Genomic DNA, 22920 nt, shown 5'->3' with positions numbered 1-22920 from the left:
TGGGTTGACCGTCGGATGTGGCTTCCCTTCTGTGGGCCTCTGTTTCCTTCTCTATAAAATGGGGAGAATCATAGTCCCCATGTTGGAGGGGGCGGGGGGATGAGGATGAAATGAGAGAGAAGGGTTCCTGGCACATGAGAGGCACCCGGACAATGTCATCTGTGGGTGATGTTATTGTCACTGTTGTTACCTGGCCTTCAGGATGTCGGGCCTTATCACTAAAGGCCCTTCTCACTTGGACAGTGTGTGACGGCCATTGTCTCCTGGCCTCCTTGATGTCAGCAGGTTCAGGACAAACAACGGGGCCCCTGTTCTCCAGACTCTAGGTCTGCTTCAGTACACAGAGCCCTTCAGTTACACAAGGGACCACAGGAAGGGACAGGTGGGTGTTTCAGGAAAAGGCACGACCCAACTTCAGGACACAAACGGGCATAAGAACAGGTGACAGCCTGGGAATGCAGCCAGGAAGACATGGGCTAGGCCGAGAGGGACAGAGAAGGACAGGACAAGCCCCTGCATGAGGTGAATACATAGGGTCAGCAAACACTTATGGGGCCAGGCCCCGTGGGACAGCTTCCCCACGTATCCTCGACTCCCTGACACATGTTGCCCTCTACATCCCCACACATCACATTCCATTATTTTCCTAAATCATAACTGAAAAGTCTGGATTTGAACCCTCTCTCACCATGAAGATGAGAAAGCCAATGTCCCCCTTGTCGGTGGCAGGTCCCTTCTGGCTCCCTAGGGTTGCATGAGGATCTCAGGGGAAGGGGCGCTTCTAAGAGCCTAGAAGATGAGGCAGGGCCTCTAGTCTTTGGTTCCATCTGGTCCCAGTGATGGGATGTCTGTCCCACCCCACGACCCTGTTAGAGGCCAGAGGCTCCAACACCCGGCCAAATTGGGGCACTTCTCCAAAACAGCCGTGGCTCCTAGGTTCCAGCCACCCATGAGCTCTTCCTGGAGGAGAAGCATCCCAGAGGCTGGTGGGTAAATAACCTGTTTCCTCACTCATTGGGGCAAGGGAGCAACTCCACCCTGGTTCCCACAGTGCCCCATGGAACCAAGCCCACGGGGGTCACTGCTTACTAATACATCTTTATGGGCCGGCTCCTTCCCCGTCTCTTTCCCCCTCCACTGGCATCTCCTGGGATCACCTCTCAGGTCCACTCCCTGCGGGCGGTGTTAATGGAGTCCGCGCTGACACTCCCAATGGGGGCACCAGGGTTCCCACGTAAAAGGACCCTTGCACACCCAATTTCCCTTTCACTGGGTAGCCAGTCCCTTCTCTGGGCCCTGATTTCAAATCCTGCTTTTGCCACAGCAGACGAGCTATGTGATCTTGAGCAGATCACTTAACCTCGCTAAGCCTCGATCTTCTCCTCTCTAAGATGGAAATTAAAATAAGTAACTTTTCTGAACCCTTCCTATGGATCAGGCCCTGTGCTAACATCTATATGAGTTACCTCAGTGAACCTTCACAAATACCGCAAAGACATGGGTAGATTTATTATTCCCATTTTACAGACATGAAAAGCAAGGCTCAGAAGAAAAAGCAACTTGCCCACAGTCACACAGCTGCTGAGTGACAGTGGGGATTTGAACCCAGGCCTGTCGGGCTGCAGAGGCATGGCACAGAACCATGTATGGAAAGGGCTGGCTCTACCATTCACCTGCTCTCCTCCACACACCCCCAATACACTCCCTTACTCACTTAGGTTCTGTGACTGCCACATCCTGTACTGGGAGCCTTCTCAGCTCTCTCCCAAGAGCTGAAGGCCCTGCCCCAGGCTCCGCAGCTCTGATGTCATGCCTAAGGGAAAGGACCCACCCCCAAACCCACACCCCCCACCCCCGTTCCCCGCTGAGGTCTGTTGGCCCTGGGCCCGGTGCCTGCCCCTCAGGCCTCTGCCCCTCAGGCCTCAGTGATGAGCCCTATCAGTTTTGGCCAGAAGCCCCTTGCTGCCTGATGCCAAGAGGACCCCTTCCTCCACTGAAGAGCTCCTCTGAGCACAAGTCCTGGCCCCACCCAGCCGGGCTTCAGAGCTCAGGCTATAAAAGTTGTGCCTTTCTGGGAGGCTGGAGACAGACCAGGGAGATTCCGGGCAATCCTGTGATTGGAGAGGTAAGGACAAGGAGGGCACTTCTCAAACATTTCTTGAGCGCCTACAAGAATGTGAAGGGTGCACAGGTTCTTAGTGGTTCGAATCCAAGCTCTGCTACCTGTGTGACCTTGGGCGAGTCGTCTTTCCTCTCTGAGCCTCAGTTTTGTCGTTTGTAAATTGGACTTGTGATCTGTGATCCCAGACCATTGTGGTGGGGACTCAGTGATGTGATGAAGCTTTACAACACCCTTGTGTGGTGCTGCCCCATAGTAAGCACTCAAGTAGAAGCTGGGGCTGGTAGGGACAATTTAGGGCAAGAGGGGGAGAGCTGGGAGACAATGTGATGTACGAAGGGCAGGAGGCGGGGAGAGACCCAACTCGGGTGAACTGGTTGAGAAAAGTGCCAAAATAGGGACCGACTAAACCCTGGCGGATGAATCGTGGGTGAATTTCAGATCGGCCTGGAAGCAAAATACGAATATTTCATGCCATGAGAACAAATTCTCCAGTCCAAAACTTGCATATGCAAATGAGCAAATACATTTTTTATTGCCCAATGTCATCCCTGTTCTGAGCTCCTATGATACCAAGCAACAAAAAACCGGATGCTACTAACTCAAGGCATTGCCAGGATTTTCTCAGGCACTTCAGAGCAGGCTCAGCCTTTGGGGGCCTCCCGTCCTCGCTCAGGGGCAGCGTGTACCCTCTGGGTGGCGGCTTCATGGCGCAGCACGGGCGGTGTGGGGGTGCTCCTTGGTGGGCCCTGTTGATGCTGGAAAGGTCCGCATCCCAGCTGGTCTGCCTCTTGGTTCCAGAAGCTGCATCTGCTGGGGGCACGCGCTTGCCCCCCCAGGGGGCCCCTGCCTGCGGGCTCTGGGGTCCCAACCACATCCTTTGGCCACCTGGGCAGGGCTGAAGTTCAGCCGGTAAGAACCCGTACAAACATCCTGGTTGGAATATTGAAATAGTTCCCTAGCTGGTAAAGAGCCATGGCTTCAAGCCCCATCCCCGGCGCGCACCCCAGCCACTCTAACACCTCCCCCAGGACCCTCATCCTCTGTCCTCCATCAAGATCCAGAAACCTCCGCGGTTCAAAGGGAGTACTACATCTAACATCTCACCATGTCGCCCAGCCAGACAGCTGTTGAGCACGCTGCTTGTTAAGTGCTCTGCACATACTGTATTCCTCACAACAACCTATGTTTATCCCCATTCTACAGATGAGAACACTGAGGCACAGAGAGGCCAAGTAAGTTGCTCAGGGTCACACAGTCAGGAAGTAGCAGAGCCTGGATTTGAAAGCAGTCCACACGATGCGGAAGGCATTCCAGGAAGAAGAAACCAAAAGCAGTAGTGTGAGGTGGCGAGAGGTGCGGGCTGTGTTCAAGGACTAGCAGATCTGGAGCTGGGGGAAAGGCAAGGAGAGGAAAGCTGGAGGGAAGTTCTAGGGGAGGCAGAGCTAGGAGACCCTAAGCAATGGGTCTCCAGTGGGAACATGGAGGTGGCCACTGGGGTTCCTAGCTCTTTGTCCAAAGGTCTTGACTGGGAGGATGTTGCTATTCTGGGGGTCACTGCTATGGTGGGGGCTGCTGCCCGAGGCTCAAGGGAAGGCCCAGCACCTGCTCTTCCTACGAATCAGCAAGAATCAGCTGGAAACAGGTAACATTTAAGGGATGGGCTTCAGGAGGCAAGATCTCAGGGAAAGGCAGGGTGGGAGTCCGTACCATCCGCCCTCCCCAAGGCTTCTCCTCTTCTGGCCTCCCCGTCACTAGCAGCAGAATTTGCCTTCCTTCACCCAGACCTGACCTCATCCTTCCCCTGCTCTAACACTTGCTGTGGCTCCCTAGTACCCTCAAGAGAAGCTCCAAGCTCCTCATCTTGGCATTCAAGGCCCTGCATCCCTAGCCTCTTCCACTGCCGCCTGCCCTGACCACTCCCACAGACTTTCCAGCCTCCTTCTCTTCCTGTGCTTTTTCTTCCACCTACAATTCTCTTTTCCTCCTTCCTAATGTAGTGAATTCTAACTCATCCTTTAAGGCAAAACTCTAACAGTCCCTCCCAGTTTCCACAAGCAGGAGTCTCCTTCCTCTTAGCTACCACAGCTCTTTGGTGAAGTCTCATCTATGGCATTAGCCTGATGTGTTGTGGTTATACTATCTGTCTGTCCGTCTCTCTCCCTCTTGACCATGAGCTCCCTGTTGCCCACCCACCTCCTACCCCATTCACTGCAGTCTAACCTCACTGATCTTTCAGTTTCATAAATTCACCAGACTCGTTACCACCTCAGGGCCTTTGCACATGCTGTTCCCCCAGCCTACATTGCTTTCCTCTCAGATCTTGCAATAATGGATTCCTCCACTTTACTCAGGTCAGCTCAAATGCCTCCTCCTCAAAGAGGCTTTCCCTGACCACCCTATCTAAAGTAGACCTTCACCCCAGTCATGTTCCTACTCGACTCCATTTTATTTTCTTTGCAGCACTTACTTTCAAAAATTGCCTTGTTTGCTTATCCGGATGCTGGGTTGTCTGTCTCTCCCACTCGAATGTACATTTCTCAGGGGCAGATTGGTCACTGTTCCTGTTCTCTGAGCCCAAAAGACAGTGTGCACTTGATACGTACTTGCCACTAAATGACCATCTAAATCACGGACTCTGAGCAGGTGCCAGTGGGCATTTGTAGAATGACTGAATGAAGGGTGAGCCCCACCTTGAGGAGAGGCTTGTGTCCTCAGACATTTCAGACCTATTCTTGGAGCACCACGTCCTGGACCGCATGGCCAGGATTCCTGTGACGGGGCCCACAAGTGAAGGTGCCACCATCCTGGACCACCTGCCCTTCGTAAGAGGAGGCCTCTCCAGGAAGAGCAGTGGGCTTGATCTGTCCCTGGTCGGGGACCTGCTCTCAGAGAAGAGGCTCCCGCTGCTGGGGGAGCTGCTCCAGGCAGGCGGGTGAGTCTGCAGAGGCTGGCTCTGGCCTTTCTTCCCCTTCAGGCTCGGCCCTTTCCCTGAGCCACAGTGTTCTCACATGTCAAGTGGAACCCTGGGCGGGTGGGAGGCCCGGGTGTCCTTGGAGGTTCCCTACAGCCTGGAAAGCACTCAGCAAGTGCACCTCTAGTGTTCTAAATCTCTCCAAGCCCCTTAAAATCATCCAAGGAGCAAAGCAGAGTCTAAAGCAAGGATCTCAGCCTGGCGGCCCTCCAGACCTGTACATTCAGTGTACACCTGGGTATTGCAAACTTGCACGGTGTTATTTAAATACTGCCTGGAGCACTGGGTGTTATACGCGAACAATGAATCATGGAACACCACATCAAAAACTAACGTACTGTATGGTGACAACATAACATAATAAAAAAAAATTTTTTAACAGAAAAACACTAATTACAAAAGAAAAAAATTTTTAAACATTTTAAGGAACTGCCAATATTTATTTTTTTAAGATTTTATTTATTTATTTGACAGAGACAGCCAGCGAAGAGGGAACACAAGCAGGGGGAGTGGGAGAGGAAGAAGCAGGCTCCTAGCGGAGGAGCCTGATGTGGGACTCGATCCCATAACGCTGGGATCACGCCCTGAGCCGAAGGCAGACGCTTAACGACTGCGCCACCCAGGCGCCCCCGGAACTGCCAATATTTAAAATCAAGAGGGTTTCAATCAAAATCTAGGTTTTCTGATGGTATAGTTTGTCAGGACGGCCATAACAAAGTACCACAAACGGTGGCTTACACAACAGGAGCTCACTGTGTCACAGTCCTGGGGGCCGAAGTCCAAGAGCAAGGTGTGGGCACTGCTGCTTCCACGCCTGTCTCCTAGCTCGGGATGGTTTGCTGCCCATTCCAGTGGGCACCAGCTGAGTCACCAATTTGTATCTCATGTTCAAAACATACTCTGGGCTCCTCTCAGCTCAGGGAGATGCTGGGAACTGACATCACTGAGGGGAGTAGAAGGCTCATGTCCTCCCTCTGGAACGTTCAACGGGGCAGATGGCCCCTCAGCGGATGGCGGTGGGATCACCAGCCATCTTGCTTTCTCTGACTCTTGCCTGCTTGCTTCCCTTTTGCAGAATGCTTACACTTGAATTTAGGCAGGCTCAAGGTACATAGGCCCTCTACTATATTCCCCCCATTTTGCAGAGGGTGATGCTGAGGCCCGAAGAAGGGAAGGGACTCAGCCGGGTTTGAAGGCTTGGAGGCTGGAACCACAGCCCCATCGTTCTTCATCTGGGCTGGGGATCAGGGACGGGGTTGTCTCAAAGCTGCTCCTACTCTTCCCGGGGTCTGCCCTTCTTCCAGCCGACCCGGATACACACACGCTACAGAACCACAGCGGCCTTACCCAGCCACACCAACACCGCCCGAACCTCTCTGGCAGGTTGGTCATAGAAGATGTCAAAGGACCTGAGGTGACCTTGCACACCCTGAGCGACAGCCTGCTCCAGGTCACGCTGCGAAGCAAACTGTACCTCTCACTGCAGGAGTGAGTACACTGGGTACTTCGTCCCCCCGCCCCTCGGTGCCAGGCAGGACCACCCCCCACTGCTATGACTCAAGAGGCAGCCCTGCAGGGCTAGCAAAGGCCTCCTGCCTACATCACGAGAAGGGTCCTAATAATCCTTGCCACTCGGGCATGTTTCAAAGTCATTTTTACTGATGGAGAAACCCAGGCACGGAGTGATCCCAGCCAGGATCACACGGTGATTCAGTGGCAGAGACTGGATGAAACCCTCCGACCCCATGTCAGGGAACATGTGTCCCACCTGAATGACAGGCGGACACGGTAACGGGATGGCCTGAGGAGGGCTGGTGCAAGCTCACCTCAGAGCGCAGCAGAACGGGACTCCGCTCCCGCTCACCAGCCAGGCAACCTGAACTAGGGCTTCTGCTCGCTGGGCCTGTGTCCTCCTCTACCAAGCAGGGATGATCCTGTCCGCTCCCGCACGTGGCTGTTGTGAGCGTTCACTGCCGACCCGGGAGCTCGGACCACAGCAGGCAACAGAGGGACAGCTACGGGTGGCGTTGCACATGATACAAATCTCCGTAAACGCCCTTTAGGAACAGGGCCACCCCTGGTTTTCTTGTAAAATGTGGCCTTCTTGGTCCAGCTTGCCTTTTGAAGAGACAGGGGAGCATAAAGAAATATGTCTTTGGTAGAGCGATGGACACAGAGAAATATTTCTTTCTTCTCATCACCCTTGTAGTGATGAGCAGTAAAAACACAACTTGGCCCTGGGCCTGGTGGGGACCGGAGCACCTGGAGCACCTGTGGCCCACCTCAAGGTCACCATCAGCCCCAGGTGACTGCCCCACTACAAGGACGCTGCTGGTGTTGGCAGATCTCTCAGGTTTTCCGAAGTATGAGATCCGTATCTTTAACGACCTCTCCTAGTTTTTCATTTGAGCCCTGCAGGCAGCTGCAGGCCACCAGCCTATGACTTCTGGCCTCCGCCTCGGGCTGTGGCTTGGAGCCTGCCTAGACACGCTGCCCTTACAGGATACTGCAGCTCAGAGTCATCAAGAACATTCGCATTGGGGGACGGCTGGAACGGACGGGGAACAAGACCAAAGTGGTCTTCGAGGAGTGTCACACCCCACCAGGATACCTAAGCATCGAGGTCCTGGAGCAGTGAGTACCTACCCACACCTGTGGTCCCACTGGGCAGGAGTGGGTGCCAGGAATTCCTGCACTGCTCCCGCTGCCCGGCCCTTCACTGAGACTCACCGCGGGGGCTATCTCTCCCCAGCCTCGTTCTCTGAGTGACCAAGGGCATCAGGGACAGGGGCATCTCTGGGGCTGCAAGCTGCATACACCATCCATCAGCATCTCCTCTCTCCACACTGAATGTCATCGATGAGAGTGGGCATCCACCCAGGTCAAATCTCAGCTTGGCTGCCTCCTAACTCAGGGGCCCTGAACAAGCTATTTGACTTGTAGAGCCTGTTTCCTCACCAGTGAAATGGAATTGCCCACCGAACCCAGCCAGCATGGGGTAGATGTGGGGAAAAGATGAGCTAACCCACGTGCTGAGATAACCTTAGCACAAAAACCACCTCCTCCAGGAAGCCTTCCATGACTCTCCCTCCTTGAAAATCCCAGAGACCTTTATCAGAGAGGAAATAAAGAGATGGAGGCAGAGAGGGATGATCAGGAAGAAATAGAGGAGGAGGAACTCATGGAGAGAGAGAGCAAGAAGGCATGAAGGAGACAAAACAGAAAAGGAAAGGGTAGGGATAGGGGAGGAGAAGAGAGACACCAGGAAGGAAGCCGTCACTCTAAAGTTTCCATATTACACAATCCCTCCAGCCCTGCCCTGGACTCCTGCCTCTGGCCTCAGTTTCCCCTTCCATGGTGTCTCAGACCCCACCTGCCCTCCCCCACCACTAGGATGGAACCCCTCCTTGCGAACACAGCTCTGGCGTTGGTGACAAGCGTCCTGGATGAGGCACTGCCCTTCCTCCTGCAGAAGATAGTATGTTTTTTATCCTCCTCTGCCTCCTGGGAGAGGGGTGTGACCCCGAGGGAGAGCCCCTCGACCTGACAAGGACCCCGTCGTGCCTTCCCTGCAGGTGTGCCCCCTGGCCACGACCCTACTCAACTCACTGCTGGAAGGCCTGCTACACGTCACTCTGCGTACGTAGCTCCTGGCCAAAGATGCGGCTTATTTTCCATTCCCCTACTGTGTGCCAAGAACAATGCTTGAGGCTCTGAGAATAGGACAGGAAACCAAGCATAACAAACAAAACAAGTCTACCCACAGGGAGCCTCCTTTCTAGCGCTGGCAAGAAAGGGCACTATGCCTTATGACTTTGGCAAGTCATTTTCCCCTGGAGCCTCAGTTTCCCAATCTGTAAAATGGAGCTAATCCTAGACCTACAGAGTGGACTGCACTGCTGCAATAAGACCTATAACCTGGCACAAAGCTATTGCTCAATAAATGTTCATTGTCACAAGAAGCACAGACCTAGCCCACGAGGAACTTCAAGCTAAGCAGAGACAGAGAACAAATTTCTGCCTGCTTCCCTGCCTCTCCACCTCCTTCCACCCACCCCCAGGGGAAGCTGAGTCCTGGTTTCGTTGCAGCCCCAGCCATCTTGGGCCCGGAAGACTTCCAGTACTATGTCACCACCACGGAGTTCACAGACGAGGCCATCCTGATGAACGTCCAGGTACACAAGCCCCCTCCCCGCCAGGGCAGACCCTCCTTCCACTGGCCTGCGGGAGGATGGGCAAAGAGGAAAGTGAGGTGGGGCTTCTCTGGATAGGAGGCATAAAGAGGAGAAGGAGGGGGAGAAGGAGCAGGTAAAAGGAGGTGGTAGGCCAAAAGAGGAGAAGAGAGAGAAGGAGGGAGAAGGGAGGGGAGAGCTGGCAGGCCCCTGCCCTCAGGAGCTGGTGCTGAGCAGAGTCCCGCCTCCACCCGGGAGAGCAGGAGTGGCCACAGGGCTGCGTGCCCTGTGAGCGGGAATCAGGCTCCGACAAGAGGGCAGGTGGGGCAGTTCAGGGGTGCAGGATCTTGTGTAACGCCCAGCTGGAAGGGACCCCTCAGATGGGGAAACCGAGGCCCAGAGAAGGGAGGGGGCTGGCTGCCCAGCTCCCGTTCACTGGTCCTTCCTCGTCCCCATGGAATGGTCAGAGATGGGTCAGGTGGACAGGAAGGATAGGTGTGAGAGGATAGGAAGGAGGCACTGTTAACAAAGGCACAGAGAAGGGAATGGGGTCGGATGAGGGAGAAGCAAGGAGAGGGGGCTTGTGGTTCAAAACCCGGCTCCACCTCTTACCATGTAGGACCTCGAGTGAGTCACTTTACCCCTCTGGGCTTCCATTTCCTCATCTGTCTGATGGGGACAGTTATGGTGCACCCTTATAAGGTTGCAATGAGATTGCGCACATGCGTTCAGCACTGCCTAGCGCATAGTGAGCCCTTGATACTGGTTACAGCTGTAACCACTTGTTGGGCAGAGAAACTGCTCCCCCTGAATTTCTCCTTCTTCGTTTTTCTGAAGCTTGTGACACCCTGCGGCCCTGGCCAGAGACCCCGAAGGCCTGCCCGCCTGACCCCTCAACCCCTTCCGAAATTAGCCCAAGGCAGCATGGCGGACCTGGCTTTTGGGCTAGAAACCTATAATGACATCCTGTCCTGCCTCTATACCAGCAAGGTGATCCATGTGGACCCCCAGGACTCCAAAGTGAGTGCTCAAGAAAGGGCAGTACATAACTTTATTGCTCTACTTTTCACATGAAGAAACCAAGGCCCAGCTGGCAGTGCTTTTCTGGGTGGACCTAGGTAAGTCACTTCTCTCTTGACCTCCTGAGAGAACTCCTATTCAGCCTTCAGAACCCAGCATAGAAGTCCCCTCCTCTAGGAAGACTTCCTCGAACATCCAGGTGCATTTATTGTTTCTCTCTTCATAACACTTATCCATTCATTCATGCCACAAATATTTATTGAAAGCCTACTATGTGCCAGACCCTGTGCATCCAGGGTCCCTGTCCTTGCAGAGCTCAAAGTCAAGGGGGAGAACAGAAACTGAACAAGGAAACAGGCAGATAAATAAAATAATTTATCTATAATAAGAGCAAAGGGTCAGCAAGTGACTAGTGGGGATGACAGGGCTGCCCTGGGTACCGCAGTCAGTGAAGACGTCTCTGAGGAGGCGGCCTGAATGGGGACAAGGAGGCACACGCCCAGAAGTCTGCAAGAAGAGCAAGTGCCCAGGGTCGATAAGGGGATTGAATGAGGGAGAAACCAGCACTGCCTAAAAGCCCATAGCAGCTCCTCACCACACTGAATAAAGCCCAGTGTCCTCTCTGCAGCTCCCTGCCGACCTCTCCTGCTCTGTCTCCTTACCCGCTACACTCCAGCCACACAGGCTGAGCTGGGCCCCACTTCGGGGCCTTTGTACATGCTGGCCTCTCTCCCCGAGAACACTCTTCCTGCCACTGTTGGTCTCAGTGCAAGTGTCATCTCCTCAGAGAGTCCCTCCTCGACCACCGCATCTAAATACCCAAAATAACCCTTCCCTCTCTCTCCCCCCACTTCCTCTCTCTCTCTTTCTCTCTGTCCTTTTCCCTTCAAAACACTAATCACACTGTGTGTATGTAAAAGTTATACACGCAAAGTCATGTGTACGCATATACACACGTGTATGTATGTTGGGGTTTATTTATTTAACTGCGTGCTCACTGTCTCCCCCACTTGAGGACAGGGACTATGGATGCTATAGTATGTCTACGGCACACAGTGGGTGCTCATAAACTCTGAAATACGAAATCCTAAGATTCGTATCCAGAGATCTAATGTTATCGCTCCATTTTTTGCATGAGGAAACGAAGGCCCAGATAGGGAAAGTGACTTGCCCAAGGTGCCCCAGCAGGTGGGATCAGGAGCAGAGCCAGGTCTCCCCATGCTGTGCCCTTCTTCCCACACAGGTGTGGCAGCTCTGAGACAGTTATCAGTGAACACGGTAATTCCACGTCTGCAGAAATTCTTACACTATTTGGGCAAGGGTGCTCTTTCTACCTTTGCTTGCTACGGGGTGAAAAATAAAGTTAACCTAGGTGTCCATCAATAACAAATTGGTAAAATGAGTCTGGTTGTGGTCATACAAGGCAGAGTACTATGCAGCTGTTAAACAGACTGGGCTCGTTCTATATATACTGGTACTGAGAGAAACAAATACGGTGCAGGACCATGTGGTTAGAATGCTCATCCATGCAAGTTTCTATGTGTGTAGAAAACAGGCAGGATGTACTCCAAAATACCAATAATAGTTATCCCTAAAATTGGATTTGAAGGAAAAGGGGAAGAGGTGTTGGGGTAGACTTATACTTTTTACTTTATACATTTTTTACTGTTTTCTATTGTGATTAATGATTTTCAAAAACCAGTGGAGTATGGATAGATGGACAGAAATGTGATAAAGCAAGGATAGGAAATGTTCATTGAAGAATCTAGGTGATGAATATACAATGTTCCTATAAAATTCTTTCAGCTTTGCTGCATACGTGGAAATCTTCACAGTAAAATATTGGGGGGAGGAGATCACTGAAACAACAAAAAGTTAACATTTCCAGATATATCATGGTGAGAAATCAGGGTGAATGGCTCCTCCCATGCTGACAATGACTGACGTGCGGGTTGTGCCTTCAGTTGGAAGCAATTATACGTCACTGAACCCCACTGACACCCCTACCCCCGAAGCTGCTCAGAACAGATCCACAGGATTCTAAAAGCCACACATTTTGCCCTTTTTCCAGGCTGCCAAGCTCATTCAACTGTTGTCCTTGGGAGAGCGGGAGCCCAGGCCCCAGGTGGGTGTGTGGCCAGCTTCCTTCCCCTCCAGCACCACAGCCAGGATCTCAGGAAAGAGTCTGGGATGGGGGCAGGGTTGGGCCACATACGCATGTTCCGTTTGGTCAGGGTTTCCTACTGTGGACTCCAAAATTCATGGCAGCTACTTCGCAGGTGCCGTGTGGGTTAGAGGAGTTGACCCAGGTAAGGCACTTAGCTCGTCGCCCGGCCAGGGGACCATGGCCAGGTGGCTGGCATTATTACTCACTACTGAACAGGGCCCTGACCCCGCTAAGGCATACCAACCGAGGCGGACAGATGAGCACATGGGGGCAACAGTGAGCTGTGACTATGTGCCAGGCCCCTCCACCTGCACCAACATAACCCCCAGACACCCCCAGACACCACTTCATCCCATTTTCATACGTCAGCAAACTGAGGCACAGCACGGTGACTGGAGTTGCCCAAGCTCACATTGCTCAGTAAGCGGCAGAACCAGGATTTGAAGCCAGTCCCGGACTCCAAAATCCATGCTCGGTGTCCTCTCTCCAAAAGCTTTTGGAGAGAATATGGCATCTGATGAACAAAACACAGTCACCAACAGTAACAATAGCATGAGAGCTCTACACGACTGAATTCGTCTAATCCCCACAACAACCTTGTGGAGGAGGCAGGATCATCCTTATTTCACAAGTACGAAAACAGAGAGATGAAGAAATTTGTCTCAGGCCACACGGCCTACAAGTGGTGGAGCTGGGATTCTGGCTCCAAAATCTACATTCTTACTTGCTACACATGCCCAAGAAAAGGAGAATGGCCTCTCACCTTAAAGGAGCTCAGGGAGGTTTAAGTAATCTTCCCAAGGCTCGCAGCAAGTTGCGGCACAGCTAGAATACAAACTCGGAAACCCCGACTCCTACGATCCTGCTCCCGTTCCTCCACACTGGGAGTTAAGGAATTCCATCCTCTCGACCTGTCTGCACCTTTTCTGCTTTAACTTCCTTCAGACTTCTGATCAGTCCAGAGCAAGTGTGAGACTGACCATCAGCGCCCCTGACCCTCCCACTGTCCACGTGGATGGCCACACCGCCACCGTCACCCAGCCGGGTTTGCTGGTGCTGCTGGGGCCCAGCAACACCTCCTCTGTCTCAGTTTCCTGGGTGAGTAAGCCTTGAAATTCTTTGTTCCTTGGGGGGGGCCTGGGTCCACTTGGGGGCCCCTCCGTCCACTTGGGGGCCCCTCCAGGGCCGGCTGACTGAGACAGCGGCAGACCTCACCGCCAAACCTCAGCGTGCTGTCTCCTGCTAATATTCGATCAGTCCACACCCCAATAGCCGCACCTGTCGTCAGCACATTAAAATGCTCGACCACCTGCTCCCCCGAGCACAGCTTGCAGTGCTCCCCAGGGACCTCCTCAGCAACTGCAGGGTTTTGCCTCCGACACCCTCTGCTCAGTGCCTTGCAGATAGTTGAAGAATCTTCTGTCTTCCCTGGACATGGCTGCATCGGAGGCCCTTGTCCACAAAGCCAGGAGAAAGAGAAATAGTTCACGAGGGGCTCAGCGTGTCTATGTTCTCTACTCTATTTCTCAGGAAATACAGCTTCCCCCAAAGTCTCTACTTCTCTAATCTGAGCCCTCTCGGAATTCCTATTTCCCATTCCACAGACCTTAAAATTGGGAAGGCACCTCAGATAAGGGGGACCGGAGGGTTGCTCGGCCACGGGTGAGCCCAGCAGCATCCAAAGTATACACAGGACCTTGGGATCTGCCACAGGAGTTGGCATGAGTCTGTGGTCAAGAAATTGGTCATCTCTGGGGGGCCTGGCTGGGTCAGTTGGAAGAGCATACGACTCTTAATCTCAGGGTTGTGAGTTCAAGCCCAATGTCGGGTGTAGAGATTACTTAAATAAAAACTTAAAAAAAGAAAAAGGAATCGGTCATCTCTGGTAGCGAAAAGCTCTATTTCTGGTCTATAAGGTGACTATGTGAATCATGGAGGCCCATGGACAAACCCGTCAAAACCAAGGTGTCCTCTGGCTTCCAGCAACAGTGATTCTATGGCCAAGTGCCTCCCTGCAAATGTTTTCCTTCCACTGGGCTGAGCCTCGTACCCAGCCCCAGCCTGCCCTGGCTTCTGGGGGCACGCAGCACCACCAGTGCCCTCTCCCATGGCAACACCCACGTAGGGATGCTGTGAACACACACGACCAGCAGTTGGGGCAGGGGGAAAGGACCACATGAGAGGGGCTAGCCCTCTCACAAGCATTCATGGGGATCAGGGTGAAGGGAATCTCTCTAGCCGGAACATAAACTCCTCTCCTGTTCTGACCTAATTTCAACTCCCATAGAATCTCCTTTCGAAGGCTGTGTTTTCCTCGAGAAATCAGGAGTTAAAACTACAGTTCACTCCAAACAGGTAACGTTGTTTTGGTTTTGGACGTTCAGAAGAAATAAGAGGACTGACAGAGCGATGGGGGAATTTGGGGGAGCGTGGTCAGGGGTGCGTTCCCATGCCTGCTGTCAGCGCATGGAACAGTGTGTACAAGGGAGGGGGGAGAGGAGGGAAGGGGTGCTGTGACAGAGGCCCACTGAGCACTGCACCCCCAAGCAGCCGCTGTGACCTGAAAGGGTGATCTCTTTTCTCTGGTAGCACCACAGTCACCCTGGGCCCTTACCCTGCTGGCCTTGCAAAGCAGGTGAGTCTCTCCTTACCTCTGGCCTCTCCATGGTCCTGAAGGACCCGTCAGCAGCCCCGGGGAAAGACCCTGAGTCACTGATGTAGGCAGTTGAAAGCCTCATTCACTTTCTGTCACTGATCTCATCTTGCCCTGGCGTCCCCATACCCCGTGGGGTCAGAGTAGCCCCCAGAACTTGTCCACTTCACTCTTTCATACACTTACCAAATACCTACCAAGCACCTACTATGTGTCCAGCCTTGTCTTAGGTGCTTGGGATATGTCAGTGAACAAAACAAAGGACCCTCGTGGAACCCACACTCTAGCAAGATGAGGTCAGGTAACGAACAATAAGCACAGTAAGGTGAACTACATAGTATGGAACCAGCGATAATGCTACGAAAAAGGAGAAGAGGGCACGGGGGATCGGGACTGCGGGTGAGGGTAATACTAAAAAGGAACGTGGGGAAGGCCTCACTGAGAAGGTAAGTGAGCAAAGACTGGAGGAGGTGACAGAAAGAGCTGTGGGGGCATGCGGAGGAAGGGACCCAAGGCCCCAAGGCAAGGGTGTGCCTGATAGTTCAGGGAACAGCAAGGGGGCCAGGGTGGCTGGATCAGAGGGATTGAGGGGAGGTCAGTGAGTGAGCAGGGCCTACTAGTGGGGGGCCTGGCTCTTCCTGAGTGCGATAAAAGCTGATGGAGGGTTCTGAGCATAGAAGGAGCAGACTGGAGGGGGCTTGACTGGAGGCTGGTAGAACAATGCAGAGGCCTCAGGAGGCTTGGATGAGACGGTGGCAGGTGGCAGTGGGGGGAGTGGCCGGATGCAGGACATATTCTGAACGTAGAGCTGACTGGATTTCCTGCTGCAGTGGATGTGGGGAAGAAGTGAGAGAGGTGTGCAGGATGATGCCCAGATTTTTAAGAGCACCTCCTTCTCTACAGGTTAAAAACAGCCTCCTTTGGGAGAACATTCTGTTTGCACCCCCAGCAGGGCTGTGTGTCCCTTTTCTGGGTCTCCACACCCATGGGCTTCCCAGCATCTCATCCCAAGCCACCTTTGCTGCCTGCATCCCACGTGGCAGTGAGGAGTTTCTGCTGTGGTGTGATGGGTCTGGGCCCTCCCCACCCTGGGCACTGGCCCCACTTGTTAATGAGTCCACAGGTGGAACACATGGTCTCTTCCCTCAGGGGTGGCTCTTGTCCTACACTGAAAGCTTTTCACTGCCTCTGCCTGTCTGAGGGAGCCCCTTAAAGTAACTCCCCCTTTTCCCCACCCTGGGGACATCCCTCCATCCTCCGCTTCCACAGGACTGTGAACTCATGCTCTAGCCCTTAATGAGGCAAGGCTGCAAGATGGAAAAACAACAAAATGAAAGGGCTGAACAAGAACATGTGCTGGGAAACACTTCAAAATTATCAGCCCTGCTATTGCTCTGGCCTTACTTGCATAGCATCACAGGCTTGAAAGGTCCTAAAGATTATCTTCTCAGGTCAGGGGATCCTTTCTGTGACATCATCAGAGGGTGGTCATCCAGACCAGGGCTACTTTGTATGGTTGCACAGGTTGTGCACTCTACAAGCCACCCACACCATAGAATACAGATACGAATGTTTATAACAGTCTCCCAAACAAACAGGAAAAGAATGTCTTAAAGAAAGGGAGTCTTTTTCCAATCTGTCCAAATGGATTGGGGCAGCCCTGATCAAACTCTTGAACCTCTTAAACCTCCCGGCTAACAGGAAGCTTGCTATCTCAACGAGAAAATTCCTGCCCCATTACCAGACAGGTCTCAGTATTAGAGAGCTCCTCCTTGGACTGACCCAAAATCAGTCCCTGTGAAGCTCTGGTCCTGGGGTTTTCTCTGGCCCAACCCATTTGCTCTCCCCCTGGGCTATCCCACAGAGATATGAAGATAGTCCCTGTGACCTAGGGTGAGGGTAACTCTTTTTCAGCTCCCTCAACTTTCCCCAGGCCCTTCACTATCTGGTCATCTGGCTCCAATGCCCTTTAAAAATGGCATTTTTAAATGCCTTTTAAAAAAGGACCACTCCTGATCTCCTGTGGGCACCTGTACAGTGGAGACGCCCATTCCCATGGTCAGAATCTGCCAACCGAGCCGAAGTGACCTTCCTGTTCCTTTTTCATCTGTTGCAGGAAAAACGTGTGGGGGCCCTTCTCTTAGAGCTTCTGAACAGGATATTTTTGCCCCATCACAATGGTGAGCCCCCTGTGTTTCTCCTCATGCCCACATACCATGCCGTTTAGAGCAGCATCAGCTGTGATCAAAGCTCTGCCCGGACAGCTGGCTTCTGCCTTGTCCCCCAGAGTTGGTTAAGAATTGCCCAAGGGCAAGGCAGATGGAGGCGGGGTAGAGACTGCAATTTGGGGTGTGGCAGCTAGGAGGGTGGGAAGGGCCCCTGGGTGCCCTCCTGCTCTTTGCCCAGGCAGCTAGTGCTGACAGGAGCTCAGAAGTGTGATGAGTGGCCAGGAAGGGCTTCTTAGGGGAGGTGAGGGCTGGCATCGTGGAAAGTGAGAACAGGAAGGGCCCTTAGAGATGGTGGAGCCCCCAGCTCACAACTCCAATGCTTACAGGGTCCAGGGATACATTTCCAAAGAAAGCAACCCAGGTGGGGCCGATGGCAAACGTGCCCTGCCTTAGGTGGGCAGCTCTCAACTCAGTCTAATGTGCCCAATAGGGTGGATATTTTGTGTTTTTGGGAACCGCTGTAAAGCTGAACTTTTTTGAGACATCACGCCTACGTTTAGATAGCAGCAACAAAATCAAGCTTTTCCAAAACAGCACTGTCCTTAGTTCAGGCTCCCTCAGAAGCAGACCCTGAGATAACAGAGTGCAGGCAGAATTTTGGGGAGGTGACCCCAGGAAGTGGGAGGAGTGTGGGAAGTGAGTCCTGCAGGAGTGTGGAGCCCAGTCAGGCTCCTCTGCTCCATAGAACTCACCGCTCTCCTGGCCCTGACGCAGTCTGTGTAGCAATCGCCCACCTACTCACATGATTATTTGGTCAGTGCCTCTGTACTTAAAAAAAGGGTAAGCTGCCCAAGGGCAGGGACCCTGTCTTTGCTTTTCACTGTGTCCCCCACACCCTGTCCAGTGCCTCCCACCCAGGAGACACTCAGAAAGTACATGTAGGATAACCAGCTCAGACCTTACTCACCTTTGAGAAGTCACCTGGCTCAGCCTCATCTTTCGGATGGGCTCAATGAAATTAAATGACTTACCCAAGGTCACACAGCAAGTCTCTGGCAGAGCTAAGCCCAGAACTCCAGCTTTTTGTTTCCCTTACACGGGCATCTCTCTATGCTTCAACTTGAGGACTCCTGTTAGGACTGCAGAGTGAGACTAGAGGAACAGACAGGAGCTCAAATGCTGGTCGGGTTGAAAGGTTTGGCATCATTCTGTGGCCCACACTAGCCTGGGAAAGTTCTGGGAATAAAGTGAGTAAATCTGTGTTCAAGAAGGGGGACCAACTGGAAGTGCGGAACATGGTAATGAAAGGTCCAGCAAGGCAGCCAGAGAGTCCAGGTGGGCAAGGATGCAACCTAACCTGGCCACTGCCTACCAAGGGAAGCTCATTCAATAAGTGTATCTTAGATCCTGGAACAAAGAAAGCTATGGTGAGGGTCAAGAGATGACCCAGGAGCTAGGTCTGGTTCAAGAAGCCTAGATAGTCTTGCAGGGTCTGAACACCCAGGCCAGAGGCTTGCACGATGCCAGGGGGTGCCATTCACACTGGGGTCCTGTCCATAGCTCCCCAACAAGGAAAAAAGCAGCAGGGCCAAAGCTACTGGGGAAATAGCACAGGAGGACTGCCTGTAAGAAGCAGCCTAAGAGTGAGAGAATTGGCAGAGATTCACAAAAGCCTGTGCTGCAGTCAGGGTCATCTGGTCCCAACACAGAGGGAGGACTGCAGTGAGGAGGGGTCCAGAGGCTGGGAGCTGGGAGGCTGGTGACAAGGCCTCTGCAGATCAGAGGCCAGATGGGAGACCAGAGGCACCTGTCCCCCTTCCTCCATCCTGCCCCTCACCTAACTGGGCCGGAATGACACACTGGCCCAGCAAGGAGGTATGAGACCCTCGCTTGAGCCCAGAGTGATGGTGGGGAGTCAGGGCGAGGTAAGGGCTGGTCACCGCAAAGGTTGGGGCAGGAGGGGCCCAAGCCAGACCCTCAAAGTCAAATCTCAGAAACTCAGTTTGCCAAAAATCTACTGGCCAAATGATTCTTTGAAACTCAATTTAGTAAATGACCAATTCTCCAAGTTTACCATTTACCAACTTACCAAAACTTACTCTAAGGACTACCTTTCATATATTTGATAAGTGAGTATTTTCATGAATATTTTCTTTGATATATTTAATGGATATGTTCTTATTGTACGACAAAATTCCTAGGGTCTTAAGGTTGATTTTTCAGTTTACATTGACTTGTTTCTAAACTTTTTCTGAGACATTTTCTGTTTCTGCCAACATTCTAGCATTTCTAGGAACACATTGTTTCAGCTGTTTTCCTCAATTAAATGAGAAGAATGAAATTCATTAATAGATTCCTAAGACATCTTCAACAAACTGAACATTTTTTGAAACGCTGCTAAGAAGAATATCTTCATAAGAATGTGTTCATAGTTACTGAATATATTCACAAAGAAATTCTCTCAAGATAGGTTTTTAATAAATGGGCAGAGTAGCTGTGTAGAGACCTGGTTTTCTGGAGTGGGGTTGCCTGGTAGGGACAGTGTCCCCTGAGGAAGGGGAGGAGAAAGGGGCTTGGTCACACCAAGTCCCTTCCCTGTTCTGAACAGTGGAACAGCCAGGGGTCAGCTGGCGTGGCCCCACCCTGCACTCACCAGGGCACTGAGCTCCCCTACCCACACCTCTCGCAGAGCTGCTCGGAGAACAAGACCTTCCGCTGCCCAACGTCAAGGGTATCTCCTTCAACCAGGCCCAAGTGGAGCCCTCCAAGGTAAATGCCAAGAAAAAGAGCTTCCTGACACCCCCCCATGGGAGGTCAGAGCTAGAAGGGTCTTGGAACCCTACAGGTGCCTTGTCCCCGTCCTGCAGGGGCAGAAGCTGAGGCTTGGGACAAGGAGGCACTGCATGTGGCAAGCCCTTTACCTCCCTCGTCTCACCATCTCATAGCCATCCTGGACGTGATGCCCTATTTATAGACGAGGAAACTGAGGCTCCACGGGGCTCCATGCACCCTCAGGGAGCCAGGCCCCAGGCTCACCAAAAGCTTCAGTGCCTTACACAGGTGGTCTTCATCATGAGCTCCACCAAGTCAATGTTATTATTTCTCCCATTTTACAAGAGAGGGAACTAAGGCTCAGAGAGGTAGAGACACTTGCCCAGGGCAGCAGAGCCAGGGTTCCAACTGGGGTTTATCTGACTTCAAAGCCTTTACCCTTAGCCAGGACCACCCACTCCCCAAAAACTCAGGTGTCTTGATGCCCAGAACAGGGCTGTTGCCTCTGGCACCTGCTTTCTGTGAACTGCCAGAAGGTGGGAACCCGGGCCGGTACTAGGCTGGCTAAATGCCAGGGAGGTAAGTTGAGGCCAAAGAGCAGGGGGCCAAGAAAACCAGCAGAGGAACCACAGAGGCGCTGCCAAAGGAGTGCACCGGCTCTGAATCTGCCCCTAGCGTCACCCTACTCCCTTGGCCTTTGTCCCATCCCTCAGTGAGGAGAATCTGAGAAGAGGCAGGTGAGGTTGGTGGGACTGGGCAGAGCTCAGAGCTGCCCTTCATTTCTTCGTTTCCCACCTTCACGAGATTCCCACTTTTTTTTTTAAGATTTTATTTTATTTATTTGACAGAGAGAGAGGCAGCAAGAGAGGGAACACAAGCAGGGGGAGTGGAAGAGGGAGAAGCAGGCTTCCTGCTGAGCAGGGAGCCCGATGCGGGGCTCGATCCCAGAATGCTGGGATCATACCTGAGCCGAAGGCAGACACTTAACGACTGAGCCACCCAGGCGCCCCACGAGATTCCCACTCTTAAACAGCAGTGCTGAAGGAGCTCTGGGGGCAGGGCAGAGAGCAAATCAGACAGAACCTCCTGGCTGTGCAACGTCAGACAAGCCACCGCCCCCTCTCAGCCTGTTGTCCCCGTTTATAACATTGAGATAAAGATATAAGGTGGAGGTGAGGGTTCCCCTCAGAAGCACAAGGAACTGCTAGGACCACGGATTTCACCCAGCCCTACTCTGACCCACCCTCCCACTCATCAAGTTTGAGCTTCAGGACGCTCAGCTCATGCCCAATTCTGGACTCAGGATGCCTAGTTCCCAGTCCTGACGTTCGGGAGACACTAGAAATCTGCTTTCAAGAACCAGAAGTTATGGTGCAGGAGGCAGGAGGGCAGCAGTAGTTTGTCCCATAAAACCCCAGCTCCCGGCCGGTGCTACTCCCCCACCCCATCCTCAGACCCCTCCCCGAGACCGCACCCAACCTGGGGTAACCGTGGCAGGGAGGGGTCAGCCCAGGATGACCCTAGGTCGGGGCTGGAAGAGCTACTACAGGTAATACGGGGGCTGCAGCTGCTCCAGAAACGAGGCCACAACTCCCGGCAAGGTGGGCCAGGAACGGCAAGGGCCTCTCTATAGTTCTGAATGCCAAAAATGGCAAAGTCAGGACACAGTTCTAGCAGCTCTCATAACCAGACCTACAGAGGCAAGAGGAGAGAGGGTGGGGGGGGCTCATAGGCTCACCCACTGATTCACTCCTAGGCTGCCCCTCACTGTTGTGCCAGTTACATATTACACAACTCCAAGATGCACCACTCATACTGTAGTACACAAACGACGTCACCTGGAGTTGGGCAGTGCACAATCTGCACATCCTTACATGGCTGCCCTGATCGCTCCCTCATTCATTCACTGTCACTAATCCATTCTGTTAATACATATCACCGGCTGCTCTGTGCCTGGCCTTGTGCTGAGTGATGCTGGGAGTTAGACCCAGTGTCTGAAACCTTCAGGAGCTCCCCTTCTGGTGGAAAAACAGGTACAGGAGCAGATGGATTCCAAAGGCATGGTTTGGGCATTGTGGGTGGGGGCATGTGGAAGGCTCTAGCTGGATGAGAGACCTATCTCAGGGTGACACCAGCAGGATGAACCCCAATGCATCAGAAACATTAGAGGACTTTTGATTGCTAGGTTGTAGGAAGAGCTCCAAGGACTGATCTGTTCCTTCCTTCACAAACATTTCCAAGACCCTTCATCCCTTGTCCAGTCTGTCCCTGACTCTGCCTTCTTGCCAACAGGGGAAGTTGTACCCTTAGGACACATACAACCCCTCTCAAGATGGCTTGAGCCTCCTCAGGGAGAGCTGGCTTTATGGGCAGTGAGGACAGATTGGGCATGTCTACCTGCTTCCATCCACAGGGTTATGTGCTACTGACTGTTCCAGAGGAATAGCCGGTTCTTGCCGAGGGCCTGTCGCTCCCCTCAGCCACACGCGTTCCGGATCCTTGAGAGGCCAGGAATGGCTACAGTCACAATGGGAAATCTCAGTTGCAATAAAAGATGATTCTTGCTTGAGGAGTCTGGTTCTGAGTTTGCCGAGGGACTCTGGGAGGTGGTGAGGCTACCCTGAAATGTTTAAAGGAGGGTTTTTCCTCCCTGATAGTTCCTGTGTTCCCTTGACCCGTGAGGGAGACATTCTGAATTCTGTCTTCAGTGTCTCGGGGAAGGGAGGCTCTTCAGAAAACAGAGAAAGAGCCTGAGCTTCAAGAGCCCAGGCCCTGAGCAGATGCGACACAGAAAGGACAGATGCGACACAGAAAGGACATAGGGAATATGCACATACAGGAAAGTTCCCTGCTTGAGAGCGAGGAAGAGGAAGGA

The 22920-nt window shown here is 52.8% G+C and overlaps 1 protein-coding gene across 1 annotated transcript; it reads left to right on the top strand.

Annotated features, from left to right (window-relative positions):
* Positions 1-3655: 3655 nt before the first annotated feature.
* On the top strand, positions 3656-22491 carry LOC109489478. The gene is made up of 15 exons (XM_019798636.1): positions 3656-3764; positions 4838-5054; positions 6477-6581; positions 7596-7727; positions 8487-8571; positions 8669-8732; positions 9183-9268; positions 10103-10285; positions 12357-12410; positions 13398-13550; positions 14740-14807; positions 15042-15087; positions 17222-17285; positions 19963-20042; positions 22459-22491. Exons 1-15 carry the CDS (start codon positions 3656-3658, stop codon positions 22489-22491), a joined length of 1479 nt encoding a protein of 492 aa, XP_019654195.1.
* The last annotated feature ends 429 nt before the right edge of the window (positions 22492-22920 follow it).

The sequence above is a fragment of the Ailuropoda melanoleuca genome, chromosome 13, assembly GCF_002007445.2.
Source record: "Ailuropoda melanoleuca isolate Jingjing chromosome 13, ASM200744v2, whole genome shotgun sequence".
NCBI lineage: Eukaryota > Metazoa > Chordata > Mammalia > Carnivora > Ursidae > Ailuropoda > Ailuropoda melanoleuca.
This window is presented reverse-complemented; position numbering and strand designations above follow the sequence as displayed.